Source organism: Aspergillus pseudodeflectus, assembly GCF_044049435.1.
Source record: "Aspergillus pseudodeflectus strain CBS 756.74 chromosome Unknown BJX68scaffold_7, whole genome shotgun sequence".
NCBI lineage: Eukaryota > Fungi > Ascomycota > Eurotiomycetes > Eurotiales > Aspergillaceae > Aspergillus > Aspergillus pseudodeflectus.
The window spans coordinates 428,773-445,190 of NW_027263783.1; the positions used below are offsets into that span (position 1 = coordinate 428,773).

General features: G+C 52.4%; 3 protein-coding genes across 3 annotated transcripts; 2 read left to right on the top strand and 1 right to left on the bottom strand.

Moving 5' to 3' along the window:
• Positions 1 to 1,662: 1,662 nt before the first annotated feature.
• amdX (putative C2H2 transcription factor (AmdX)) lies at positions 1,663 to 5,639 on the top strand. Its single transcript, XM_071037417.1, has 3 exons — positions 1,663 to 1,949; positions 2,002 to 5,343; positions 5,395 to 5,639. The coding sequence occupies exons 1-3, from the start codon at positions 1,856 to 1,858 to the stop codon at positions 5,481 to 5,483; spliced, it is 3,525 nt and encodes a 1,174-aa protein (XP_070902726.1). The 5' UTR covers positions 1,663 to 1,855; the 3' UTR covers positions 5,484 to 5,639.
• An 865-nt stretch (positions 5,640 to 6,504) lies between these two features.
• BJX68DRAFT_192512 (uncharacterized protein) lies at positions 6,505 to 9,489 on the bottom strand. The gene is made up of 2 exons (XM_071037418.1): positions 9,266 to 9,489; positions 6,505 to 9,213 (listed from the first exon to the last, which is right to left on the bottom strand). Exons 1-2 carry the CDS (start codon positions 9,428 to 9,430, stop codon positions 6,610 to 6,612), a joined length of 2,769 nt encoding a protein of 922 aa, XP_070902727.1. The 5' UTR covers positions 9,431 to 9,489; the 3' UTR covers positions 6,505 to 6,609.
• A 348-nt stretch (positions 9,490 to 9,837) lies between these two features.
• Positions 9,838 to 16,227, top strand: mvp1 (sorting nexin Mvp1; the record flags this gene model as incomplete). The annotated part of the gene is made up of 8 exons (XM_071042686.1): positions 9,838 to 9,889; positions 9,937 to 12,635; positions 12,701 to 13,385; positions 13,770 to 14,321; positions 14,375 to 15,121; positions 15,180 to 15,322; positions 15,373 to 15,966; positions 16,018 to 16,227. The coding sequence occupies 8 exons, from the start codon at positions 9,838 to 9,840 to the stop codon at positions 16,225 to 16,227; spliced, it is 5,682 nt and encodes a 1,893-aa protein (XP_070902728.1).
• Between the last annotated feature and the right edge of the window lie 191 nt (positions 16,228 to 16,418).

Below are 16,418 nucleotides of genomic sequence, written 5' to 3' on the forward strand. Positions count from 1 at the left end.
ATGGCTCCAGTCTCAGGAACGGTGTTGCCAACCAGCCAGCGAGGAGGTTGTCCCAAAAGTCTGGGGTTTGTGAGACGGAGGCCTCCGTTGACTCTGCAAATGGTCGAGCCGGTGTGGAATTGGGGTCGTGCTCCTTCGACAGGCGGCGGCAAGAACAGAGCGTTCCAGGTTGGACCCATCATCACCCTCGAAGAGCCACGGCAAATTACGTCAAGCCACTTTCGTCTTTTCCGATCGAGCAGGTCGAATCCGCTGTTCATCGCTTGAAGATCAGGTACCTAATTATTGTTGAGAAATTGAGACAGGAGGCCGGGGCTAAGGACAGGGGGTATTCCGCGCGCTGCTGGTGTTAGTCCACGCAAGTCAGCCCTTATCTTGATCTTTGAGCTCCATCAATGAACACGGTGCAAAATATAGGTTACCTCTGTCCTCTGCAGTTGTCATCTATAGCCCAGCCCAAGCTTCTTGAACCATGGTCTCTCTTTCTCGCTTGCTTGTCCATGTTGGTCGGCTGTGTTTTGAGCTTCGGTGCGTGGGCTTTGGAAGATGATCCTCCCGGCCTGGATTGAGTTCGGGCGGCAGACGTTGATTGGCGGTCGGGGTGGCACAGACCCAGAGCAGCTCCCCCCGTGACTGCGCCGTGGGGCGGATCCTTGGCTCTGGCCCAGTCGTGGCCCCTGCTCGGTGCCCACCGGCCCACTGTAGCCCCAGCGATTGGCGGGCAGCTTCGTGGTTTATCCCGCGACAGTCACCGGGGTAGAGCGAGTCTGCCAGAAACGGAGGTAACGTGCAGGCCCTCGTAACTCCATCCAAGGCGCCTCTGGGAAGCTCAGGCAGAGGCAGAGTCAGAGAACAAGGGACAAGCAATCAGCGCCTCGGAGGAATGCTGACCTGCCTGTCATTCGCTCTTTGCGCGTCCCAAGCAGTCTTAGTAACCCAACTCTGCTGCTGCTCATCTCAAAGAACAAACTCACTTCCACTGAGTCTCTCTTTTCTTCCTCTCCCACGCTTGCACCTCCCCAAGCTCTCCCTTTGCCTGCTATCCTCTGCCCTCTTCGCTTTTCTTCTTACATTCTTTGAGTCGGGCTCGTCGGAGTCGGCGCTTATCATCAATTGACTCCAATTTCCCTATCGATACGCCCCTCGCTCCGGCTATCTTTCCGGCTTATCCATTGGCAGGCTGCCGGCCAATGCCTGCTTAACTCCTCCATCCCAGCCTCTCAAAGCGACTCTTAAATGCTCCAAAGCATCAGCGCATAGCTTCTCCCAATCCTGCGCTCGTCGTTTGTTCCAAAGTGAGTTGTACCCATATTGCCCGTTTCCGCCGGGTTTTGAAACCCGGAACCCTGAGCACCCCCTGCTGACTACAACTGCGCTCCCAGCCCGAGGTCGAACCTCGCTCCTCCAGAACGTCAGGAACACCTCGCCACATCCCACCTCTTCCTGCTCTATTCCAGTCCAGTTTCATCCCGCTTCGAGAACAATTCAGATCTATTCTTATCTCTCACTTGTCCGAGCTTCATTCTCGAGTCCACCTGGCTGTTCTATCGCCTTGTCGCGGTCAGTAACTCGCATCTCCCTTGCTACCCCAGCTGCCTGCCTCCCGTGTTGCTTGGCCCACATCGCGGCAAGTACTTCGATCGCTTTCGATCTGGCTTTTCAAATATCAATGAAGCTAACCATGGCTGTGCATCAGAATAGTCAATGTGGATTTTATGATACCACCGCATCTCGTCCTCTAGCGATAACAAGCACGGGTAGTTCGTACAAAAGGAACCGTGACCCAGACATTTCTCCAAGCAACGTCAGCGTGTGAACTGGCTCGCCTTTCCTTATTTCTACACAGAAAGATAGCATGTTAATAGGCCCAATGGTGGACCAAAACTTGGGCACCAGCCCAAAAACGGAAGACCTCTCCAGTATCTCGGAGATTCCTGGAAGCGTTCCTGGTGCGTTCTCAATCAAAATTCGCGAATTCCTATTCTTTCTAACAGACAATAGTACCCAAAGACAGTTCGAAGAAAGATATGCCAGCTAATGCAGCCACTGTGCCTCCTCCGAAAACGGACAAACCACGGCCCCATGGCTGTACAACCTGCGGTCGCTCCTTTGCACGACTCGAACATCTGAAGCGCCATGAGCGCTCGCACACAAAAGAGAAACCATTCGAGTGTCCAGACTGCTCTCGTTGCTTTGCTCGCCGCGATCTTCTCCTTAGACATCAGCAGAAACTGCATATGACTACCACTCCATCTTCAAGACCTAGGAACGCTCGGAGAGAAAGCACAGGAGCCGCTGGGCCGGGAGCGACCCGCGTTCGCAAGAACTCTATAGCCAGTAACTCTAACTCGAATAATATGCGTCCTCGAGCGAACACTATCAGCCACGTCGACGCAGCCTCGTTGGGGCTCGGCAACACGAACGCTGGCCCAGGCCCATCCGGTCACTCTGGCCATGCCTACCATCCTAGCCTCAGCTCGTCTGTGGGCTCGAACATCGACTATCGCGGCTATTCCTCCAACCACCAGCCGACTTTGAACGGACTCGCCAAATTGGAAACACATGGGCTACACATGGACCTTTCTGGAGGGCTACGTACGGCGCCTGTATACGGCAGCTTCGACTTTGGCAGTGTTCACGAGTTCATCGGTCATGGCAGCACGATCAATCCAGCCCAGCTCCATTTCGGAGGTTCTCCTCAGCCATTTGGGAACGACGTTCCCTCGTCCCCATACGGAACCCACCATATGCCTCCTACCACGGAAGCCATCATGGAAGATGAACTTCACTACGATTGGATGCAGAGATTCGATCCTTCATTACCCATAGGAAAACACAATGAGTCTGCGATCGACGAGTCTTCGCCTTCGGCCATGAGCACGGGCAGCCAGAGTGGCATCAGTGAGCCAATGATGGACGGGACAAACCAATTTTCAATGCCGACTGTGGGATGGCAAAATCAATTCTCGCCCCATCCAGCGACGTCCGCAGCTCAGTTCGCCGAGTATGCCTCGCCTACTTTTAATGATCTAGGTATCGCGCCGGAAACAGTCTCTCCCAAGTCCCTGTTGGCTCAAAACCCGTTCGCTGAGGCCTATGCCACTCCTCCGTCCATGACATCAGTCGGACAGCCCATGCTGGGAGCACATTCGCAGAGCAGTATGTTTTCATCCTCCATGGCAACACACGGAGAATCTCCTAATCCTTTCAACCTACCTTTCGCGAATAGTGCCGTACGATCTCACCATGCCCCAGCATCAACCGATACATTTACAGACTCCACACGACGGGCTTTATTAGCCAGCATGGCGCAGCCCACCTCTTTTAATCATCGAAAGTACTCTCAGCCAGCCTCAGGAATGATTCAATGTCGCGACCTTTACTCCCGCTCTTCTTCTATAAGCTGCACTAGCCAGCTGCCCAGCACTCCGGACATGCAACGCTTTATTTCCGCCTACATTACCTATTTTCATCCTCATTTACCATTCCTTCACATTCCCAGTCTCAATTTTCAAGCACCTGAATATACGAACCATCTGCGAGTTCCTAGTGGCCATCTCAATCTCAGCTCCTCTGGTGTTGCCGGAGGCGGAGGCTGCCTGATTCTCTCAATGGCCGCCATTGGAGCGCTGTACGAATTTGATGCAGCATCTTCAAAGGAGCTGTTCGAAGCCTCGAAGAAGATGATACAGCTTTATCTTGAGGAACGTCGAAAGGCTGACATGTCGTCAGCTGTTTCTCGGTCCGGCAACACACGTGATAATTCTGTACACAACACGCCTCTCTGGCTTGTGCAGGCCATGTTACTCAACGTCATCTATGGCCACACCTGCGGCGATAAGACTTCCGCTGATATCGCAAGCACGCATTGTGCAGCGCTGGTCAGTCTTGCGCGGGCCGCTGAATTGACCCAGCATATTGATGCAAGAGATCTGCCACAAGACTATCTCAACACCGGTCTGTCTGGCGGGCACGACACCCAGGGTCAGGAGCCAGATTCGGGTGCTTGGGGCCAGTCTGCCTTCGGGCAACCAAAGGAAAGGAAGGATTGGCTCGATTGGAAGATTGTGGAAGAACGGAAACGGACACTCTTCGCCATTTTCACCGCATCTTGCTTCTTGGTTTCCGCCTACAACCATGCGCCTGCGTTGACAAACTCGGAGATTCGCCTGGACCTGCCCTGTGAAGAGGACCTGTGGGCAGCGGAATCGCCACAGGCCTGGAGGAAGTTGGGAGGCCATGCTCGTTCCAAGAGGACGGTCGCCTTTTCATACGCACTCACCACCCTTTTAACGGCCGGTCGGCGGGCGCAGTCCGGTACCAATGCTCCATCGGATGATCCCAGCAGCAGCGATCTACGGCCTAGTACCTTTGGTTGCTTCGTGCTGATCTACGCTCTGCACAATTACATCTGGGAAACGCGCCAGCGCCACATGGGTCGCCAATGGACTTCAAGAGAGACGGATGCCATGCGAGCCCACATCGAACCTGCTTTGCGCGCATGGCAGACCGCATGGACTACCAATCCCGTGCACAGTTTAGAACGGCCCAATCCCTACGGAGCTGGGCCTCTCTCGGCTGACAGCATCCCGCTTTTGGACCTTGCCTACGTCCGTCTTTTTGTTGATCTTGGCCGTTGCAAAGAAGCCTTCTGGCAGCGGGACTGGAACGCCATGGCAGATGAACTGGCCCGTGGAACAGACATGGATAACGCTATGGATATGGCAACAGATGTACTCGATCCTTCTATTGCGGAAGAGCCGGTTCCGCTAGACGTTCGTCGTGACTCGGTGGCCAGTCTAGGTGTCGGTGACCTTGCTATTTCTCAAACCCCAACGCAAGATCGGCCAATGCAGGCCTTGCTAGGTGTATACCGCTCAGGGCAGACGAAGCGTGAAAAACTCCTGCGCAGAGCAGCTTGCTATGCCGCGGACTCCTTTGCCATGTCCGACCAGCTAGGTAACACGTTCGCCGACTTCACCTGCCGGGAGCTCCCACTTCAGAGTGCCATGTGTACCTTTGATTGTGCTGAAGTTCTTGCGGAATGGCTTACGACCGTGCAAGAGCGTGTCGGTCCGTACCTGGGTATTCTAGGCCGCGACGACATTGATCTCGCCCAGGCTGCTGAAAGCATGCTCCTGGAAGATGAAGACGTCAAGCTCATCGAAAAGACTCGGGATATTCTTTCCAGCATCGAACAGAAGATGCAGAAGGATGTGCAAAACAGTGTAACCTCAGCGGGCATGACCGTCCTACAGCGCCTGTCGAGCGTGGAAGGAGGTTATGGCTGTAAAATCCTACTTGCGACCTCTAGCCTGCTCGATAGGGCTTCTGTGTGGCCAGGTAGGTCCCCTTGCTCTATGAGCTCTTCTCCCATGCTGACTGCCCTCTTAGTGATGAAACTCATGGCTCTATCTCTCGAGTCTCAGGCAATGCGCTTGAAAGAGCGCGCGGAAAACTCAACTATGGGGACGACTCACTGATTTTGGACTCGGTTTCCGTGGACAACCATTCCATGTGGACTCGGTGCTACTTGCATAGTGGACTAGTACCACAAAAGCATGCATATTTTTACCAGCAACTCTCTCTTTCCTGTTGATGGATCTTGTTCCAACTCTGTGGAACAATCTTCTTCCCATCAGACTACAAACACGCCTTGCCTCTGACAGCCACAGACTGAATGATGGGACAAACAAGCGGTTCAAGATGATATACCTCGTCCCACATTTGCGGCACCAACTTCATCCCATGGTCAGACGCCAAATTCATAACAGTTTCACCTTATCTTGCGGGTTTACACACATTTTACCACATTACCTCTGATGCTCATCATCATCGACGCTGTATCACTCCCAATCTCCCCGGCTCCTATCTTATGCGATGATTTCACCTGGTGTTCTGCTGTTACCATCTCCACCGGATATTCCTGAATGCGCCAGAATCCTAACTCCTCCATCTTCTCCATCGCCATACTTTTATTCCCCCTTCTTCTACACTAACGCCGCCACGACTTCCTTGCCATTTCCACGACGCTCTGTTCTACCCTAATGATTTATTTATTTTTCTCCCTTTGCATGTGCGTATCTGCGCACTACGACTGAGAAGACTTATGCTTACGCTTATGTTTACGCCTCCGTTAAAGCTGATCCTGATGCCGCATGTACCTCTAAAATTTGTGTGTGATTTATTCTGGTCTGAGATATCCTACCGGCAATTCTTTGTGGGAGTTGGGCGACGTGATCAAAAACCTGGGCACAACATCTACTTGGCCTTGACCTAGGTTATTATGCTTACCAGGCATGGAGGATCTGCTCTCGATGCAATGCGACTGAGACAGGGTAAGGACTCCGAGACGGAAATCGGATGGAACCAAAGCCGACGGAGACGGCCATTGATACATTATATATCCTTATGCATAGACTTTTATATACTGGACTTTTGAACTTGTACATATTGAGTCGGATCAGAGTCAATGGCAGTGCTTTCCATCATTTCTTCCTCATCTCTATTTGTAGCAAGGGCCAACTAGTGGACGGAAGTAACGTAAAACGTCTGCTCATTCATTCTACTTTTAGGTATATAGCGAAATATACAACAATGCCGGAGAATCTAGACGACAAGCCGCTCAAAGGTATACTTGCCAGCGGCCTTGCGCCTCAGATAGCCCATCTCACGCTTACTGCGCTCCACAACCTTTCCTGAGCCCTTGAGCACCTTCGTCCTGCTCACGCCCCTGACAGCCTTGAGGGAAAGCGGAAGCAACTTGCCACTCGCGTCGCCCTCACCATCTTCGTCCTGCGCGCCGTAGATGAGAAGGTCTGCGCCGTTGAGCTTCTCTTGGCGGATGGATGTGGAGGATGGTGCGGTTTCGTCGGCGCCGGTGGTGAGGTGTTTGGGTCGGGATTCGACGCTCGTGGAGTAGCGGAGGTATTCTCTTAGGATCCCCGTGAGCATCGTGGCTTCCTCGACTCCGGCGAGGGCGGCGGAGACTTCGGACTTCATTTCGGCGATGAGAGCTAGGTCGCGCAGGCCTGTTGCCTCGGGGTCGACGCTTAGGTCTGTGGTAGGGGAGACAGATACCCAGCCGGTGGGACCGATTGCGTCGATGGCTGAGTTGAGAAGGTTGGTGATTGTGCTAAGCGGGAGAGAAGGCGAAATTAGGTGTGGTGTGATCGGGGTTGGAGGGGTTTCTGTGAAGCGGGTTGTGTGGCCGCCTGTTGCGAGAGAGAGACGAAGGTGGTGGATTGTGGAGATTAGGTCTGCTCTTGTGAGGGTGTCGCGGAGAGCAGTCGTTATTGTTTGGTGCGGGTGAGTCTGGAGTTTGAGAAGGGTGAGGTTCAGGCCGGTGAAGGTGGTGGGAAGAGAGGATGGAGATTCGGGGCGGGAAACTGCAAGTTCGTCCTTGGTCGAGAGGGCAACGGCTTTGCTAGGTGTGGTTTCATCCTTGCCATCTGTCAATGCTTTCGGTGCTTCTTGCTCATTGTCCGTGGGAATAATACAAGAGCGGGCCGTGGCGAGGAACAGCTTGAGGGCTTGAGCAAGTTCGTCCGGATTGAAGGCAGCAGGGCCTTTGAGGACCATTACCAATCGATCTAAGGAAGGGTCCGAGTCCCTGATTGCCTGGACAAAAGTACCGATCGGAAGCGAAGGGAGGATTCGAGGTTTGTAGGAGCGGCGAAGGGCAGATTCGACGTGACCGGGGTAAAAATATCCCAAGCGAATGAGCCATCTGCATGTGCGAGTCGGCCACAAGCTAACTGACATCTTGATCGATGGTGAGGCAGAGATGTTGTCCTTGGTCGTGACCTCGCCTTCCACGGAGAAGATTAGTGATAACAGAAAGAGTATCTTTTCAGTGTTGACGTATTGTCCTGGTGATGGGAGGACGTGATTATCTCCGACTCCAAAATAAGCCTCGACAGCACCGTCAAAGGCGCTGGCGTCCTTGCGGCTGAGGCATTCACGCAAATTGTGTGCAAACTCGTTCCACTTGTCCGTCTCCTCAGGCGAAGTAAGGTCCAAAGCGGCGGCGCTGTCAGTACGCTGCTTCTTCGACACCTTGTCCCACTGGGATTCACATCCAATACCACGGCCAATCGCGTCGATTAGTAGACCGTCTCTAGAGCGTTTTCCTGGAATTCCTGATGTGGTCTGCGAGCCCAGATCAAAGGCCAGCAAAGAATTGCCCTGTGTCGCAACTACAAGATCAAGCTTCGCAAAATAGTTGATGAAAGTGATGCGTGACTTGTCAGTCGCGGCAGAGGGGATGCTATCGCTCACAATGCTGCGCTGAATTGACTTATATTGGGTATCGTATAAGGCGATCATCGATTTGCCGGCACCGATTACGGAGTGCGGCGAGATGCGCATAAGAGAAGAGAAATCCTCGTCATCAAGAGTAAACTTCGAAGTCGCTGCGGGCGTATATTGCGAAAGGTCGAAGTTAATAAAGCCCTTGTCAAAGGAGAGGTTCAATCCCGCTGAAGCAGAATGGAACTGCCAATTCAGACGACTGGGCTCAATTTTCTCCTCGAAAATATTGGGAAGAGTGACTGTCGAAAGATGCCGCATCTTCTGGCTCTCATCGGTAGAGCGGCTCGGGGAGGAGGCGGGGACGCAGAATATCTGAACATTCACTTCACTTAAGCTAATCTTTTCCGCGTCAGAATGCGAGACGAGCAACAGAATTGACGGGTCCTCATTTCCTGAGATTGCTGAGTCTCCGAGAGCAAGAGAAAGGAGATCGGGCCGTCGTTTCAACAGTGACTTCCTGGCGTCGTCGAATTCCAACAGGAAGCATCCATGAATTGCGGGAGGCGAGCTGCCCTTGGCGAGTTCGCTGTGCGAGATGCTCCACTGCTGGGTCTCAAGATCGGGGGACAATCGTCGCGCATGGCCGTCACGGTGTACGGCTAAAATGTCGAAAGGTTCTTTGTCCTCATCTTCTGTGCTTGAAGTGGGTACGATGCCAATGAAAGCGATCGGACTGCTAGAATCCTTGACAGCAAAAGTTGAGGACGAGATGACGGGTGCGCTTGCCCCGGCGCCGGCACTTTCCTCGACAAAAGCCTTGATTTCCTTTTTGAACGCAGCATAGGTCTGCCTCTTAACACCAGATCCGTTTAGAAGCTTGCGGCGCAACGAGCATGGAGGGCATGAGAAGGACGACTGCGGGGGAACGGCGTAGGAGGTTACTAGCTTCGGATTTTGGATCTAAAAGGTCGCACATTAGCCTTGTCTTGGAAGGTTGAGTGGCTTTGCTTACGTTGTACAAGTTCACAGCTTCACCGTCGACAGCGATAGCAACTTCATATCTCTTGCGCCTTCTCGAATCAGCCAAGCTGTATACCTCGCTGATGTGAGTTTTGCCCGTCGAGGCGTGTAGCGGGCGCGGCAATTGAGCCAGCACAGAAGGTGGCTGCAAATCCATGGCAAGCCGAGTGAAATGAAGTGATTGTTGCTGCTCAGCGAGGCTGTCGCGATTTCCTCAAGAAATTGACTCTGGTCCGCATCTCGAAAAATTTCCGGACCTACAATTTTCCGTCTATCGCCGCTATACCCCTTTAGGATTAGTACAAATACTTACGGTAAGTGACGTTCGCCGCCTTGGCAGCGGAGGAGAGGCGGCAATACGCGCGAGTCGCGTCCTTTCGTGTCTCAATTAATTATTGTCGAGAACCAGAGACTCGATTCCAGAGCTCATCTTGCGTACGCCAACTTCAACATAACTAATTACTTTACACTTCAAAATTGCAATTCTTTGATGCGATATTCTCACACCTATTCTGCAATCACCCCCAGGCAATGAGTGTTTGCTATTTGCTTTGCAGCTAACCAATGGCCATGGGACAAGGAGAACAGCGCGCTATACATCCGTTTTTCAGAAAAGGTCACTTTTATTCTCCTAGTATTCTCAAATATACTCACGCCTAACAGAATTTGGAGTATCGACGCCTTCGTTCTCCCCTGTGCCCGCCAATGACACCCTCCTTAATCCCAGTGGTTCGCATCTGTCCAAGGGCTCGCAGCCGACGCCTTCTGTTGCGACCCTCGACCATGATCCAAATCTAGATCGAAGAAAGAGACGGAAGACAGTTAAAGATACCCCTGAATTGTTGGAAAGCGGGCATTTCTCCGAGAGTGATGAGCCGCGTCATGATAACCTTAAGATTGAAGTTCAGAGCGCCGGAACAAGCACGAAGACCCCAGAACGAAGCGAATCTAGGGATCATGAAGATATATTACCGGTGCCTGGAAAAGAGCAGCCTCAGCAAGCAATAGCCGAAGTTCCAGGCGCTACGAAAAATGACCCCAGTGTTGATGCCGAAAAGAAGCGCAAAGTGGTCAAATTGAATGCCAACGGAAAGCTCTTGAGCTCCCCTGTCGCAAACAAACTCGGTGAGAAGCCCAAAACGAAAGGCAAACGCGGAAAACCTGCGGCACACAATATTGAGGATCCTCAATCCAAGATTGTGGTTATCAAATATCGCAGTCAACCAGGGTCGTTTGGGAGCCTAGGGAAGCATATCGAGGACATTCTTGCTGGCAGGGAAAAGTACTTTGCTCGCACGGTCTTGACTACCCCTGCTGTGGCGCCAAAGGTGGTCTCCAGTCCATCATCGAAAGCTACACACCCGTTCTTCCTGAAAAAGGCCGCCCAAAAACCAGATGTTCCGATTTCGCAACCCCAGACGCCAGTGCGAGCACCTATACCTACAGTGGATGAACAGTCAAAGATTAAGCCAGCATATGTACATTTGGCATCAAAGCCATTGATGTCTTTCAAACATGCATTTGCTAAAGTTCCGGATCCCATGCACCCATTGTGGCCTCCGCTTGGACTTTCCCATGTGCGAGGTTCTCAACCAACTTTCAAACCTTGTCACGACAACCATGATCAAAGTTCAGACTGCCGGAAATCAAAAACACCTGCTGTTCGAATCAGTGATGAAGAATGGGTCATCTCCTCTGCCACCGACTGCCCAGATGATAGCGCTGCGGTGCTTAGAGTGCCAGAAAGGCAGCTTGCTAGTGGTCGAGCTTTACAGGTTATGGTTGCAAAACAATTAACCAAAACACCCACGGAACATGTCAGTGGTGGATCTCGCAAAGAAGCCTCCCATCCGGCGATTTTGAAACTATATTCTTCACTTGCTACTTCCGTAACTGCTTTCGATCTTGGAGGCTACGAATCGAAGCTCTGGGCTCATAAATATGCGCCCGGCTCTGCGCAGCAGGTTCTCTGTGCGACAAAAGAGGCGCTTATGTTACGAGACTGGCTGAATCATCTCATTGTTTCGAGTGTTGAAACCGGGAGCTCAGCGAAGGATAATGAGAAATCGAAGAGAAAAGAGGAGAAGAAGCGCAAAAGGCGCAAGAAAGCAGACAAGCTGGACGGCTTTGTTGTTGACAGTGATGACGAAGCCTCGGAAATGGGTGAAATCTCAGGCTCTGATGATGAATTAGCCGGGGATGTGACCATCTCGACCAAGAAAACGGTTATTCGCACAGGCGACTTGACAATCAACGTACGACCCGGCACTGAACGAACCCGCATGGCCAACACAATTCTTGTGAGCGGCCCTTCGGGCTGCGGTAAAACAGCGTCGATTTACGCTGTGGCGAAAGAGATGGGGTTTGAAGTGTTCGAAATCAACTCAGGTAGCCGCCGCAGTGCTAAGGACATCCTGGACAGGCTTGGAGACATGACTCAAAATCACCTTGTCCATAATGTGCATGCCAACAGGGATTCTGCTAGCAACCAGGTCTCCTCCACGGACTTTCAACCAAGTGAGGACGCTAAACAAGACAAGCTTATGGGCTACTTCAAACCTACCAGTATCGGTCCCTACGAGAAACTTGGTAAGGGCAGGGCGAAAGCTTCCGTGAAGGAAACAGACACAAACCAGGCTCGAAGTCAGAAACAGTCATTGATCCTCCTGGAAGAGGTGGACATCCTCTTTGAAGAAGACAAGCAGTTCTGGACCGGGGTCTTGACCCTCATTAATCAATCTAAACGCCCAATCATCATGACCTGCAACGATGAGAGCCTCATCCCTTTTAATGACATATCTTTCCATGCTATTTTACGCTATAGGACTCCTCCGCAGGACCTGGCTGTTGACTACCTTCTTCTAGTGGCGGCAAGCGAAGGCCACTTACTCAGGCGTGAACCGATCGAAAAGCTCTATCGAAGCACGGATAGCGATCTACGGAAATCCATCGTCGAGCTAAACTACTGGTGCCAAATAGCTGTCGGAAGCGAAAAGTCTGGCCTTGACTGGCTAATTGACCGATGGCCCCAAGGCGCAGACCTTGATGAAAGTGGTGACAAGCTTCGGGTGCTTAGCAAAGATACTTACCGCGAGTATATGGGCTGGTTTAGTCGCGATATGCTGATTAGCGGTGGCTCATCAGCAACATCTGAGCTTCAAGAGGAAACTCTAAATTGGTGGGATCTCAGCCTGCAAAATGCCGATACTACAGAGGATTCACGACATCAGTTCTGGGCATCGCCAAACCCAGGGGCGTCAAGGCTCGAGCTTCTTGATAGTCTGCGCCACCAGTCTGAGCATATGGACTTTAGAAGCGATCTTGATCTCTTGGGTACCTCGTGTTCTTTGGATGCTCGAAAAGTAAGCTTTGTTATGTGTTTTCATTCAAAGAAAAAAAAAAAAAAAAAAAAAGCTAACTTTTGCAGGATTCCGTTGACACTTCTATCCCTCCCATGCCAGAAAGGCAGAAGCTGAGCTACGTCGAAGGCTATCAGGTATTAAGCGCAGAGTGTCTCCCCGATTATAGCGCGTTGACTCCCGAAATCGGAAGCACCTTTGGGGCTATCCTCAACAATTATTCTCAAAAATCCCGAATTTCCGACCCGGAGTCAACGTTGGCAGCGAAGGTATTGGTAGCTACCCCGAAGCCCAAATCAGTACATCCATCAGGAATCGAGCTTTGTGAGGCGCTATTACCAGTCATGAAGCCCGCTTGCACAACTCCCCCGTCCAATGCACATGCAGAGTTATTGTTTGACCATAGCCTGCGGCATTTTGCCGAAGACATCACTCCGTACGTTCGAGCAATAGTAGCTTTCGACCTCCGGTTACAGCAGTACCGTTTGGAACTCAGCCGCCTTCTTTCTGGCAACGGGAGGGGCACCAAGCGAGTTCGAACAACCCGAGCCAGTCGGGCTGCACTTGAAGGCGGAAGCAAGTCAGAGACTCGGAAAGAAACGTGGTTTTCACCAACTATAAACGTCCCTCGGATTTTAGCTACGGGCCAGAAGGAGTGGCAGGACTTGCTGGTTCAAAACGGCTATTTTACAGTGCCCGTGGCGGGGGAACAACGGGCTCGAGAAAGCAGCGAGCCGCTATCAGAGAGCGCAAGTGATATAGCGTGATGTCTGCATGTATATAGAATGTATGTATATAGAAACAGTTATACCGAGCCACTTGCATTATTTACCCATGGTACAGCTTGTTATGGTGTAGGGATGAGCCAAGGCCCTGGCGTGACTAGCGCCGCTGCGGTGAGCCACAGAGAGCCACAGCAACTCGATCAGCGACATCATCTCCAGCTCTCGCGTCACTCTCGCCCGTACCATCGCAGGGAAAGCAGGTCCTTTTTCCCAGGGCTCTTCGATTCTTTACTTTTAGTATTCTTAGTCGCGAGGCGCTCAATTCAGTGTCGAACTGTCGCTTTCCTCGGCTACTAGGCAAATCGGTTGTCGCATCTTTGCTGCTGCCAGGTGCCTTATCTCTCGGATCGAGCTCCGCCTCTTCGCATCCTCCCCCTCCGTGCAACGCATCGCTCCTCCTCTATGTCCCTGTTTGGCACGTCGCCAGACGACTCCTCAGTAGCTGATTCAGCTCGGAGATCCAAGTCCTCCCTCTTCGCTGACGAACCTTCCTTCGGTGGGGGCGGTGCCGGCTTCGGCTCTTCTTCTCTCTTCGCCGATGACGACGGTCTAAGCTCCCCGTGGAGTAGCAACACTGGCAAGCGAACATCCAAACAACAACTGGTCAAGACCTTGCTACCGGACTCGGATGTCCCTGAGAGCTATATCGATGCCTACGACCTTGTCCTGAGTGTGGGGGAACGAGCGGGCACTGGCATTGGCTTGACGTCCGTCCGGGAACTACTCTCTGGCAGCGAACTCACGGCCACGGATCAGGCCAAAATTCTTAATCTTGTTCTCTCTGGCGATACGGGGCGATCGAACGGGCTAGGTCGTGGCGAGTTCAGCGTTCTCCTAGCTCTCATCGGTCTCGCACAGGAGGGCGAAGATCTTACATTCGACACAGTTGACGATCGGCGTAAGAGTACGAAACACTTTCATCTGGTCACCCCGAGGTTCGAAGCTAACAATGCGCAGAGCTACCAATACCCGGAAGCTCATATTTGGACGCACTGCGTGCGAAACAAGAGCCCGCCATGTCTACCCCTTCCGATGAACGCCCTGCCACACCTCCGTCCGCTCCCGTCCAAGAACCCGGCTCCGTGCAATCGCGCCGATCAGGCAGAGGCTCGATCGGTGGTCTGGAAGCCGACCCGTGGAGCAGCCCCCAGCTACATCGCGGTCATGCGCACGCGCAGAACGAACACGATCAGGGCACGTTAAACGGCTTTGGAACCACTCGGTCGGCGACCAATGCCTGGGGCAGCAGCAAGGCTAGTGATGGGAGCAACTCAGTTGGACATCCTGCCGCGGTTGGTGGCACAAATGATCGACCGGAGACTCATAACTCGAACAGCTCCGGGTTCGGGTGGGGAGACAACTTTGCGCAAAACCCCGATGGTGCAGGCGTCGGAGGTCCAGTCCGAGCTGGGCTTGGAGACTTTGGCCGATCGGGTAGTGACCAGAGCGACGCAAACCCAGGCCGTCGTTCCCTTGGTCTCGACCGGGTCACTAGCCCCCACGTCAAGGAAGTAGTTACGGTGACGCTGCTGCAGGAGAAGGAGGGAATGTTCATGTTCCAGCATCGCAATTACGAGGTCAAATCGGCCCGTAGAGGAAGTACGGTTGTTCGACGCTACAGTGATTTTGTTTGGCTTCTTGATTGTCTTCATAAACGATACCCCTTCCGCCAGTTGCCTCTCCTACCGCCGAAAAGAATTTCAGGTAAGTCTAACGAAGCTTGTTTACGGGCTCTCCTCTCAAGATTACTCACTGTTTGAAGTCAATGGCACTCACCTCGCAGCGGATTCAACATCTTTCCTTGAAAAGCGCCGACGCGGCCTCGTCCGATTTACCAATTCCCTTGTTCAACATCCTGTGCTCAGCCAGGAACAGCTCGTGGTCATGTTTTTGACTGTACCGACGGTATGATCTGAATCCGCAATCATGCGTAGGTAGGGCTGACGATTCCCAAGGAACTTTCTGTCTGGCGCAAACAAGCAACAATATCCGTACAAGACGAGTTTGCTGGTCGTGTCCTGCCTCCGGATCTCGAAGATTCATTACCTGCTACCCTTACGGATACCTTTGATACGGTTAGGAGTGGTGTCAAAAAGTCTGCTGAAGTCTATATCAACCTCTGTACGCTCTTGGAACGGCTGGCTAAGCGCAACGAGGGGCTGGCTGCAGATCATCTGCGTTTCTCCCTTGCCTTGCAATCCCTCACGGAGATGACTAAGGACACATACGCGGTAGACACCAATGATGTGCCTCTATTGAATGAAGGCATCAAGGCCACAGCGAGACATTTATCCTCGAGTCAAAGTTTGCTAGAGGATGAGGCGCGGGCGTGGGAAGACGGCATGTTGGAGGATCTGAAGCGCCAGCGCGACAACCTTGTAAGCGTGCGAGAGATGTTCGATCGACGAGATCGGTATGCTCGCAACAACATTCCGCAATTAGAGCGACGGATCGAGACCAACGAGCGCAAGCTCCAGGATCTCCGAGCACGACCTCAAGGCAATGTCAAGCCTGGGGAGATCGAAAAGGTTGAAGAGTCAATTTTCAAGGTACATATATGCGCCCGAGGTTCGAGAAGGTTACACTAACTGTTTCTGTAGGACAAGGAATCGATCGTGCAACAACATGCACGAGGGGTTTTCATCAAGGAGTGTATCCGTGATGAGCTCGTGTATTTCCAACAGAGCCAGTATCACATCAGCCGGCTGCATCAGGACTGGAGTCAGGAGCGAGTCAAGTACTCGGAGCTGCAGGCTGACAACTGGCGGTCACTGAGCGAACAAGTGGAAGGGATGCCTCTAGGGGACTGAGCGGGGTGGAGGGTGTTCCGTGTGGTCTGGGCTCCAACCCTGCGATGAGGGATTTGTTGTATTCGATATTGCTTTTTCCTGTCTTTGAGTCTGTTCGTCAAATGCGCGCTGCAGTTGCCTTTCCGTCTTGTTCCTTTAGCCCACAAGATATCTCGTCAAGCATCTACCCTCGTTTTTGCGAGACACGTTTG

Excerpts from the sequence above, each read along its gene's own strand:
- BJX68DRAFT_192512 (XM_071037418.1), bottom strand. The coding sequence starts at position 9,430 with ATGGATTTGCAGCCACCTTCTGTGCTGGCTCAATTGCCGCGCCCGCTA. Across the intron at positions 9,214-9,265 it reads AAGCTGTGAACTTGTACAAC|ATCCAAAATCCGAAGCTAGT; the intron begins GTAAGCAAAGCC and ends GCGACCTTTTAG.
- amdX (XM_071037417.1), top strand. The coding sequence starts at position 1,856 with ATGTTAATAGGCCCAATGGTGGACCAAAACTTGGGCACCAGCCCAAAA. Across the intron at positions 1,950-2,001 it reads GATTCCTGGAAGCGTTCCTG|TACCCAAAGACAGTTCGAAG; the intron begins GTGCGTTCTCAA and ends AACAGACAATAG. Across the intron at positions 5,344-5,394 it reads TAGGGCTTCTGTGTGGCCAG|TGATGAAACTCATGGCTCTA; the intron begins GTAGGTCCCCTT and ends CTGCCCTCTTAG.